Source organism: Strongylocentrotus purpuratus, unplaced genomic scaffold, assembly GCF_000002235.5.
Source record: "Strongylocentrotus purpuratus isolate Spur 01 unplaced genomic scaffold, Spur_5.0 spur5_scaffold_14, whole genome shotgun sequence".
Taxonomy (NCBI): Eukaryota; Metazoa; Echinodermata; class Echinoidea; order Camarodonta; family Strongylocentrotidae; genus Strongylocentrotus; species Strongylocentrotus purpuratus.
The window spans coordinates 24,983,912-24,996,346 of record NW_022145599.1 but is presented as its reverse complement, the minus strand read 5'-3'; the positions used below and the strand labels follow the sequence as shown (position 1 = coordinate 24,996,346).

At 35.0% G+C, this 12,435-nt stretch overlaps 1 protein-coding gene across 1 annotated transcript in view; it reads left to right on the top strand.

Annotated features, from left to right (window-relative positions):
- Positions 1 to 12,435, top strand: part of LOC115923578 (cytoplasmic phosphatidylinositol transfer protein 1-like) — a 67,825-nt gene that overhangs the window by 39,919 nt on the left and 15,471 nt on the right. Inside the window, exon 5 of the mRNA XM_030984553.1 lies at positions 3,028 to 3,099. Within this exon, the coding sequence (XP_030840413.1) occupies positions 3,028 to 3,099 (72 nt within the window). The remainder of the gene's footprint in view (positions 1 to 3,027; positions 3,100 to 12,435) is intronic.

Genomic DNA, 12,435 nt, shown 5'->3' with positions numbered 1-12,435 from the left:
TCTCTTAAAAGTTAAGAAAAAAGTCATTTGCAATGCACCCATTGCCATTGTTTTTATGCCCCCCCCCCCCTCCCCCAAAACCTTCCAACTGCACTGCTATGTGCCTGTAGAGATCATTGTTGTGTGACCACTACTAATTGAATGGTAATATACAGTTAACAAAGTAGTTCATGCCCTTACCATTGATCTACATTTGCCACTCTCCACCCAGGTGTTAAATGGGTACCCGGTAGGATGCGAAAGCTAATGTGCTTAGATTAGCAAGTGTGCGCTTGTAAAAATGATGCCTGGCTGGAATGCTTACCAGGGAGTGGAGAATGTGCATACATTGTGTGCGGGTAAGCCTGAATCTGATGATTGGGGGTAATAATATATATATCTGTAAAGCGCTTTGATAGGGCCCTTCTGAAAAGCGCCATATAAGAAATAGTTATTATTATTATTATTATTACCAGGTTTTGTAATTGTTTAAGTATGACATATTAAAGAAATATTAAAGCTTACATCTAAAAGTATTAACGAAGGGCTCTAATTCAACCAGTTCGCCTGTCATTCTTGAGTTATGAAAACACAAACAATATATAATTTGCAAGGGGTATGAATATTTTAGTTGTTAACTGTACATGTTACAGTATCAAATGGTGTTATGAGAACCCTGTGCATGCACAAGTAGAACTTAATCTGAAACCTAAGATCAACCTGATCTCCTGTGTTCTGATTGCCTTTCCTCTTCAGGGATTTAACTCCATCCTAGCATCAAGTTTTTTTTTTTTTTGGTAATAGAAATTATTGAACAGGACAGATGTTGTCATTTATGAAACATAAATCAGCAACCCTCTGTAATTAGTTAGCTGTGCATGTTGCTCTATTTTTTTCTCCAGAAAAACACCCATATTGTTTCTTATTTGTTGATAAATGAATAGGTCTGTTTCATGTCAGAACAGTGTAAAAAAAAAAACACATCAAGTGATTTATGCAGAGCTAAGGTGTAAAATAATAAGATTTGTTCATTGAAGATAAATAGGAAATTTTATTGCATTTTAGCACAAAAGTAAAAGGTGTTACTTCATGGACAATCACAGAATTGACAATATCTGCTTGGTGTACTGTTGGAAAAGCTGTCTACAGCACTAGACAATAGACTTGATATGAAGGTTTTTGAAATGAACTAAAAATTTGTCATTAATCATGGACAATATATTAGGCACTTAAAATTCATGATTTTTTAATATTTTTAATACTTTACCGGGTAGTCATTTTTTAAGGGAAGATTTTTTTTTTTTTTTTTAGATGCCAGTAATGTTCTATACAGCTTGAGATAAGAATTATATTACATATTTCTTTTAAAATGACGTACACTTGGAGGTCAACCTTGCAATTCACATGGACCATCAACTGACCCAGATTTTAAGCAGGTATCCCTTTAGAGCTAAGAGTTGTCCTGCTAGGAAGCTTGTTTACTGGAATGGAGAGGTTATGGTTCATTTTTTCCATCAATATTGAGTACTCCTCATTTGACACTAATGGCAGTTTAATTTGAGATGAAAGCAGATTGATATAGATTCTGTGCTTGCTTGTCAGAATATAGTTTGAAATGGTGTCAAGTTCACCATTTAGGGCTAATGTTAAATAAAAATAAAACTTTCAAAAAACGATTTCAATCTTTAAATTAAAGAACTCAGTACATAATCTAAATGACATGATTAAACTTCCTATAATTATTTGTACGATTCTGTGTGATAGGGACAACATGTTTTCTTTTTTCTTTTAATGTTTTAACCTTACTTGTGCAAAAATATGTATCTTAAAGATTTCTTTATGATATCAAGAGTATGATAGAAAATACCACAAATATATCCCATCAAAGAGTATAACAAAAATAATTATGTAAATCATCTCCATATACAGCTAAATCTTCAATAGTCTAATCTGTTGGGACCACAAAAATTGTTTTGCATAGTCTGGTATATACATGTATAAACAAATAATTGACTTAGTGAAAATTTCTTTTATGAGTTATGCAGAGTTAATTGTATAGACATTAGATATGAATTGGTGACATTATGATTGGATGGTGTTAGAGAGCTTTTATATCTCTTACAATTTTGTACTTTCTATGAGAAAATTATTTGTCCATGCACTTGCATATATCTGATGAACAAAATAACACACGATGTATGTTTTTATTCAATGACTTCTTACAGTATTGATTCGCTTCCATATTTATCACATTGATTTCTGGGTTGCTGTACGTGACCTGAAATTCAATCTTGACATTGAATCAGATGTTTCTCCCTTTTCTGACAATATGTACAGAAAATTACCTCCTGTTTGCAGTATATCATTATTGTTGGAACATATGGACATTTATACTCTTTTCCATATAGTGCTATAATATATTCCCAGATAGAGTGCACAATAAAATGAATACAATTAAAGAAAGATATGTCCTTGATTAATTTTTAATATATTTGTGAAGTGCTTAGAGACTTTCCAGTATTATGCACTATGACACTATACTTTTTATCTATCTGTATCCATCTTCTATCTTTTTCTCTTTCTCTTTCTCTCTCTCACTTTCATTCTCTCTCTCTCTCTCTCTCTCTCTCTTTCTCTGTCTCTCTCTGTCTCTGTCTCTCTCTGTCTCTGTCTCTGTCTCTCTCTGTGTCTCTTTCTCTCTCTCTGTGTTTCTCTTTTCAAATACTTCTTTCTTGCATACTATCCCTCACCCTAAGCCATTATATTTTTGCTTCTGTTTATTTCAAACCTCTATGCTTATATCCTTGAAATTGTTAGTGGCAATATTTCTACCATGATGTCCCTAGACAACGCATTTTATTTACAATTGTCTCTCTTCACCCAAGTGAAGTGTATGGGTAAATGTTTTGGCTTCTGTGAACACCTTATTGGTACTAGGCAAATGTGACCATCCTACAGGGATATATCTGAGCACTGTAAGAACAATACAAACCATTTTTTTTATCATTACTATAAATGTTTTCATTTGTCTGTTTCATTTCTTGACAGTGTTCCTTTGTTCCGAAGTTTTCCATACATATCGATACAAGATACGAGAATAACTCAGGGACCACAGAAAATGTGAGTATATCTTTTATCAAAATTCTAATTTCGGAGTCAAGTTTTGATATGCACTGATTTTGTACCTATCATTCTTTATTATTTTAAAGAGTATTGTGTGATAAATAATATTTCAGTACTCACATTTGATACTATATACGTATAACACAAGAAGAACAAACACAAAATCATATTTAAAACACCTTTTATATGACAGTGCTGTATTTCTTGTAGCAGTACACCGGAGTGTTGGCTCAGTCAGTAGAGCGTCCGCCTCACAACCGGGAGGTCGTGGGTTCGAACCCCGGCCGTGTCATACCAAAAGACGTTAAAAGATGGGAGTTGTTGCTACCTTGTTTGGCGTTCAACAATAAGGGATAGAGCAACGTCGATCTGGCGCTGCTCAGTGGCTGCCGGGCTCACGATCAATTGGGCAAAAAGAATTTCCGTTTCGGTTTAATAAAATTTGGAGTGGACTATTAGGATTATTATAATTTATGTTTGTGAGTGCATTAATGAATATGCACTGCACAAGGTTAAGTTACAATGGGATAATGAACAAGACTTTTCGAGTTCATTGCCCAGCTCATCGTGACTTAACCAAGTGCAATACATATCACTAATACACCAACCTTAGAATGTGAATTATTTCTGTGATAAAATTGGTCTACAATATGGATATAAAGTCAAGAAATAAGCGAAAAAACATGATAACAATTCCAAGAATCATCATGGGGGCCGCCATTTGCTGTGAATGACATCACATTAGCAGAATAATGCACAGAAATAGTACTCATCCCCTTTCATTATACTCATAAGAATGGTATAAACAGCCGTTTCAAGCGGATAATTGGACAAACATGAATGTAATGAGGTTTACTCAGGGAAGACGAGCCATGTGTGGGATAACACGTATTATCAGACCATGCATATTGGCACCAAAGCCTGTTTGCACAATGTGCAGTATTCTTTTATCAAGCATGATGCATATGCAGTAAGCTCATCAATTTATATTAATTGGTGTAAATTTATGATGATTTATAATAAATTGAGCTATATTGAACATCAAATTATAGTAATGGGTTCAAATTTTGTGATGATGTTCAATAATATATTGAGCTTTGTAATCTAATACTTCTTTGTAGGCAGGAGCTAAGTATTGATGGATGGGTGGGTACAGTATGTTTATGATGTCAAGACCCTGTATGGTATACATTAGTGTATCTCTTCATGACATATGAAAGAAATGAAACAGAAAAGTATAAAGGGGTAAAATAAATGAAAGACATGGTGACCATATTTAGTGAAAATATTGCATTTCATATTTTGCCTGTGTGTATATGTCCAACTACACTGTTTAAAGATTTCACTTTGTTTGAAGTGGCTTGATTTCACACTTTCCATACATGAAAATGAAGCGTTTGGTAAACTACTTTTCTTCCTCCCTTGCCCTTCCTCTTTCTCTCTCTCTCTCTCTCTCTCTCTCTCTCTTTCTCTATTCCTCTTTCTCTCTCTATCTATCTCTCTTTCTCTCCCTCTCTATTCCTTTTTCTCTCTCTCTCTCTATCTCCCTTTCTTTCTCTATCTATCTCCCTTTCTCTCTCTATCAATCTCCCTTTCTCTCTCTCTCTCTCTCTCTCTCTCTCTTTCTCTATTCCTCTTTCTCTCTCTATCTCTCTTTCTCTCCCGCTCTATTCCTCTTTCTCTCTCTCTCTCTCTATCTCCCTTTCTTTCTCTATCTATCTCCCTTTCTCTATCTATCAATCTCCCTTTCTCTTTCTCTCTCTCTCTCTCTCTCTCTCTCCCCCCCTTCATTTTCTATTCCTCTATCTCTCTTTAAATTACACATAATGCGAAACAGATAACTGATGGACTTTGAAGGTTAAAATATTGACCAGATTTATAGAACTTTCCAACATGACGTCATCGGGTCTAAGAATTTGTCTTATCTGTCATCTTAGCTAAGACAAACTGCTTTACGTGTTTAGAATACGGCTGAGGCAACTTTCTTAACCTAGACAAATTCTTAGACATTTTCTTAGACTTAAGAAAAATGTCTTAGAAGTTTATTGAATACGGGCCCAGAGTTCTTATATTGGAAGAGCCAAAAGGGCATTAACTCATATCCTTGAACATAAAGTTTATACCCTTCTGGCTATCAACAAATGAAACATTCTCTTGCAGATATATCACTTCGATAAAATTATCAGATATTTCCAGAGGCATACACATGTTCTTTTATTGTATCCCCTGGCAGTATGCCGGTGGGGTACTTTGGATTCAGCAGCATTACGCCGCCGCGTCAGGCGCGTCATATTCTTGTGTGCGCTCTAACTGCCACATTCCTTGACAGATTTCTTTCAAATTTAGTATGATGGTGTATCTCAGTATAATCTACAAGCCTCTAGATTTTCGTGATGCTGCCTCCAGTGTTCCGTCTTTTATAGTGTAAAAGTCCATATTATGGTGGTTGTCTTTTGTGTGCTCTGACTGCCACATTTCTTGACAGATTTCTTTCAATTTTTACAGAGATGCATTATACTCTAATCTACACACATATTGTTTAGGTAATGTTGCTTCTAGTCTAGACAATAGTTCGAGCCTCTAACGGTGACCTCTCTACGTCATCCTTTTGTTTCAGGGAGGGGAGAGGGGAACTTTGTCCCTCCTTGGAACATAAGGATGACACAAAATTGCTGCCACTGCCTGGGGATACATTCGCATTGCGCGGCAATACAGATTGCGATATTTCTAGTTCTAATGTACTCAAGTAGGACAAGAACACCATATCAATTTACATATCTCATAAATCGATCTATAGCAAATGTTTTCACTATAAAAAGACTTGTCTATATGCACAGGGTAAGAGCACGGACAAATAATATTTACTTGAGTTTCGTATCCCAGTTTTTTATAGGTTTTTTTAACATGCCTGCATGTACCTTGTTATCTTGACATTGTTTGTAGATACATAGACACTGGAAAACACTCAGTTGGAACTCACAGAGGTTTATTTTTATATAAATAGTACATGCTCTTGCAAACAGCCTGCATTTATACAGTGTGGTAGTTCATGCATAAAAGGCTTTATAAGACTCTGCTTATATTCACTTGTATGCTCTAGCAAAGGACTGTAAAGTACATCTCACCTCCTAAGAGCCAATGTCAACATCCTTTAATACACTTTTATAGACAAAATACTGTAGTTTAGTAAAGTGTCCAATACTCTAGATTCCACAAAACTGTTTTAAATGACAGTGGGATGTGTTTTAGGCTTGCATTGACTTTACAGCTGTGAAAAGGGAGTGCGATGGCTTACTGGTAGAGTAGTGGTCTTGTAACTGGTAGGTCTCGGGTTCAAAACTAAGTCAATACCCTTGTGCCCTTTGTAAGGCATTAATCCTCATTACCAAGTTCCTTGGACAGGATTTAAAGCTGTCGGTCCCCTGGTCTTCTTTACTTACAAGCATACATATACTTTCTTAGCAGTCGGGTAAAACAATCATCGATCATCATGATTTTAGGGAATCACACATTTAGTACATTCTTTTGGTGTGTGGCTTACTGTACATTGTAGAATAAGACAACAGACTTTCCACTTTTTCATTTATTTTACCCCCCCCCCCTTTAAAGGTGTTATTATACACCCTGTGACACTCTGTTAGTGGTATGCTTGGTTAAACAAGCATGACATGAGGTTCATCATACATGTGTTAGCAGCCATTAAATAGAAGCGTCCTATTTCGTTCATCCATGCTTTGATCTTAATACAGCTGAGATGTACATTTTTAGATAAATTATATGTAAATTAGAGATTGTTTAGGGGGTTTAGGGAATATTTTAATACTAATAAGATTTTTAAAAACAAGGGGGGAATGGTAAAGCATCAAGGAATAAAGACCTGAAGATTGTTCTGATGGGTTGCGACCTTAATTATCATGCATACTCACGTCCTCAGTGAGACTGAGAGTATACAATAATGTAAAAAGACCTCTTTTTCCCCCACATCTTTGCACTTTTTGTAGTGGTTTTACTTTCCCTCAACCATGCAACTTTATTCACGAACTACATATGCAGTTTAATTACATTGCAAGTACCTACTGCTTGGTACTAATTTAGACCCTATTACGATTCTGTCCTTTCAAAGCTCTAGACCTATCATTAACAGGTCATTTTCTTAATGTAATCAAATATGCGGAAACATCTGTTAAGTGCCTTGTTACAAATTATTTAATCACCTTTTACAACTAATTGTATTTCAATAGTCAGAATGGCCCTACTTAGCAACGATTAATGAATTCAATTTGTATTCTGAATATTAAAATACAATTATGTGTAACAAATGGATGAACTTATTTGTAATGAGGCACTTAAGAGAGATTTGTTCATTCGATTTGATTATATATGAAAATTGTCTATTTCAGAAAAAATTCTTACCAGTAGTCCTATGTTCCATTGGCCCAGATGTTCCATCATAAGTCTACATCCTTTTGGTAGTATCTCATTAGACTGATGAAAAGCCCTATTAATATTTGGAACAAGAAACAGAGCATTGTGGAACTATTGATGGAATATTTTGTATTAGAAGAGTAACTTCACATCTTATGCAGATGGCTTTGTACGATATGCATTTAAGTGAAGTATATATACTTTTCACCATACTGAAGGTTTAGAATAGATTCTTTGTAATCAACAAGTCATATTTTACTCATCAGCCTCTCCCATGTCTTTGTTAAATAGTCAACAAACATTAATTGTTTAATGTGAGCAAACTTGATGTTCAAATGGAATAACATACAATAAATTTGAAGAAGCAAGATCTCAAAGACTTAAAAAAAAAAAGGAAAATAAGCCTAGGCAGTTATAAGAAAAAAACATGATAGTGACAATTTACATAATATGAACATGATTATATAGGTAGTACAATAGGCTGTTGAAATTACCCTAAGTTTCTTTTTATTTGAGTATTTGCTTTTGTGTTAACATTTTTAAAAAATATATAAGAAATGTAGATTCAATTCACTCATAAATATATTGATCCATTAGAGTAGTGACAACTGAAAAGAAAGGAGCTACAGGGAATAAATGAGAAAATGAGCTTCAAGCTGAGAAAGAACCTGATAGGATTCATGTAGAGTGGTGAGAAGTTTAACTCTTATCCTGCCACAGGGCTAATCCCCATTGTGCCAAGCCACAAATCCCCCCAGTGCCAAATTTATAACGAGATAATCGGATTAACGCGATGGTACTAACAATAGCGCGTGCAAAACACTAGGCACAGTCCAATGGGCATGAACAATAACTGCTATTACGAATGCGTGCAATCATGGAAGAAGCAGAGAAACAGTAGCTTGCTCGCGTGTACAAAGCACTATAACAATAGCGTGCATGCAGCCTTATGGCAGGCTATGAGTTAACAGTGTGTGGGAAGTGAAGATTAATGAGAGAAGGAGCAGAGGGAGATCATGATGTACATGTAGGATATTAGTCAAAGGGCAAGAAAACCTTTGGTATAACTAAATTATTCATACCCCTTGTATATTTGATGTTTTTGTGTGTTTTTCATAACTCAAGAGTGAAAGGTGGACTGGGCCTTTGAATATCGATTCATGTAATCTTTAATGTGTCACATTCTCAAGAAACATAAATCTGGACATTTTGTTCACATAGTTAAAAGTTCACACAACTTGGTAAGGGCACAAAAGATTAAGTTGTTTACTGTACATGTATGGCAATGAGATGTGAAATACATGGTGACTCCTTAATAAGCACTTTTTTGTTTACAATGGAACAATTTAAATTTTACAATTAAAAAAGAAAGAGGATGGGTCAAATACTTCATGACTGGAAATGCAAAGGTCATGAGTTCAGGTCCCAAGCATGGAACTAATAAGTCCTTTGTCAGGGTGTTCATTTACATTTGCCATTCTCAACTCAGGTCTAGTAATTGGTAAGACGTTATTCTTTCAGTACTGTGGGCACCAAACCTAGCTACAGTCTGGGTAATGTTGGAACATCGTGTAGAACATGATTTTTGTTATAGGTTAAAGGATATATGCATGCGATATTTCTTAGACATTATAAATATTTTTGGTAAGCACTCCTTACTAGAGGCTTTTAATGGCTGATTAGTCTGGTCTAATGGATCTTATTGTGTGGAACTGCCTGAGTTAGAATACCGAAGACAACATTACTAAGATTGAGCCTTTTGACTGCATGCATTTCAAGGCTTAGTATCATGTATCAACCAAACGTTCCACAGGATGTTTGTTTTTTTGTGTAATTTTAGTTTTGAGCTCATCCGGCCTGAAAGACCCGATGAGCTTATGCCATGGCGTGGCGTCCGTCGTCCGTCTGTCCGTCCGTCCACAGTTTTCAAAATGCTTCTTCGTTATTTTTCAACCGATTTTGATTCTGATTGTTTCATATGATAGGGCTAGGAGGGGGATTTAAAACTTCTACACAGAATCGTGAAATTCATTATCTATGCTAATTTATGCAAATTTATTCGAAATCACAAAAAATGCTTCTTCTCCTTCATATTTCGACCGATTTTGATTTGGTTTGCTTTATATCGTAGAGCTAACTTTGGTACACTAAACTTCTACACAGAATTTCGAAATTGTTCTCCATTAATTAATTATGGTAATTTATGCAAATTTATTCCGGAAAAAACCAAAATTGCTTCTTCTCCCTCATTTCTTGACCGATTTTGATTTGGTTTGCTTTATCTGTTAAAGCTAAATTTGGTTTACTAAACGTCTACACAGAATTTTGAGATTTTGCTCCTTTGATTAATTATAGTAATATATTCAAATTTATTCCAAAAATAATAGAAAATGCTTCTTCTCCTTCATTTCATTTTTAAAGTTTATTTTTTGACCAGTTCAAAAGTGTACCACATAAAATTTACGATATTTGTTGTTGCGAGATGCGGATGAGCGCTACGTCATTGACGTTTTGGTTATTAACTTACATTATTTTGCTCCATGGAAAGATATTGATGTATATGAACAAGCATTATAAATATTAATTTTCTTTTTGTCTCAAAATTTTGATGAACAAAAGTTGATGGTGATTAATGAATTAGATTCACTTCAATTAAAAGAAACACATTTATATAGGGAGAGGGGCTGATTTCCCTGAGACCACACTACTTACAGATCACTTTAACAAATCTCACCATTGTCTGATTACATGTAGAGTGAACATGCAGAGTATAAATTGTTCTAGAAAGAAATTCCTGGTGGACCTATGGCGGTATAAAAGCTGAGATGTGTTTGGTTGCCCTTCTAAGGAAGCTGCGACCTTTCCAATTAATACATCTCCAACCGAGATCTTCTGGCATTAATGTCATCATTTGCCGGCCAATTAAAGTGTACTTTAGGAGTAAAAGAAGATATGTAGGCCCAGGTCAAGCATGTGTTGTGGAGGCGGTATATGATATACTTAATACTCCATGGAGCAAGTTTTAATTTAATTGATGTATCATTACTATCATCACTAGGAGGCCCATTGGCTTGGTGGTAGAGCAGTGACCTCGTAAATGGGAGGTCCTGGGTTTCAAAAACAAGTCGATGCGCTAAGGCATTATAATCCTCATTACCAAGTCCCTTGGACAGGACTGTAAGAGATAGAAAATGTGTGAATGAAATTTTAGAGGAAGAAAAATGCTTAAATGAAATATGAGAGGATATTAAAAAAATGAAATTGTGATATGAAGAAAAAATTGTAGGGGTATAAATGTGAGGGGAAGGCCAGTCTTTTATTCAAATGTGATGGGCATAAAGCTGTTTTAAAAATAAAATGTGTGGGGGAGGCAGAGGTACACAAAAGTTTGAAGGAAATTTGATAGATAAGAACTTATTATTATCTTGAAATTGTTGAAGGATATCCAGTGATGTTATTCAGTGTCATCTCACTCCTAGTCAAGCAAGATAATTCTGTAAATACAATTATCAACGTAGAGCCCCACCGATATCTTCTTGAGTAGGGACGTGGTGTCTGGGGAGCTCCTCTATGAGTGTTATTAGTTAATATCGCTTGGCTCACCCCCTTACACGGACGGACGCCTGAAGTAATAAACACAAGTAAAATTTGTCGACAGATTGGTGCGAGGAGACCGAGGCGTGTGGGATGATATCTCTGACGTTGTCTCTCGGGTTGTGTTCATCAGGAACGAGGACTTGATTTTAAAGGTAGTCGCTAGTTCTGATGCAGATGAACGAAAAAGTTCCAATTCAGAACCCATCAAAATCGATTGTGTAAAAAAAGAGATCCACAAATCAAAATGATGTCTCCCACACGAATTGGATAGAAAATGTACAATATGCCTCTTTAGAGGAAGAAAGGCATTAACTTTGTGTTACAGTACATGAAATAACACCCTTCTGGCTTCAACTTGGCAAATAACTGACTTGTACATGTACATGTATTATGTCAATCATATGCAAAAACAACAGAAGGGCATGAGTCCCACATGTGCATATCTGTGTTTATGCTCAAGTTCACCAATATTGATTTTCAGATTCTTCTTTTTTTAGTTCTCTTTACACTACACAGGTCCTGCATAACCTAAAATACATATGCTGCTTGATAAATACTTGAAAAGAGTCTTACTGTCTTAGATAAATCTGGATATCTGTCTGAATTCTGGATATCTTTTGGAGAGTTCATTTGGGAAAAGAAATGTCATTAACAAAAGTCATGATAACCATTAACAACTATAAATTGTCAGAGTGCCGAATGTCTAGTCTCTGTAGAGATTAGATCTAATTATAACATATGATTGCTTGCTTTGCTGGAACATCAATGTGGTCTATTATCAACTGGGTGAATATCAAAATGTTTCAGCACTTTGGCATTTGGGTTGAGGTATTTAATCCCAAGATGAAGCCTTTAAATATAAACTTTAAGTAATACCTATACAAAAATAAGTTTTAGAAGATAATTGAAAACATAACTTGAATTGATTTTGTATTGTAAATGTTTGTTTTTGTGATTTTTTATATCAGAATGTGAAAATAAAATAAATTGAATTGAAATTTTTAAAAATGACTGATAAATAGAATTCAAATTCAAAGAGAGATTATTCATCTTGAGTTAATGCTCAAGTTAACCAGTATATCATCAGTTCAGAGCCATAAGGGTATTAACGCTGTGTAAAAGCATATGAGCCTTTGCCCTTCTGGCTCCAAACAGACAATTCATAGTTTTCAGCAATTTCTTGTAGTTATCTTGAAATCATTATGTTACTTGAAATACTGCTTGATAAACAATTCAGAATGACTCCAAGATAATTCTGGGTCCCATCTTATAAAGATTTAATAGTAATCCCAACTTATTTGCGATTGATAT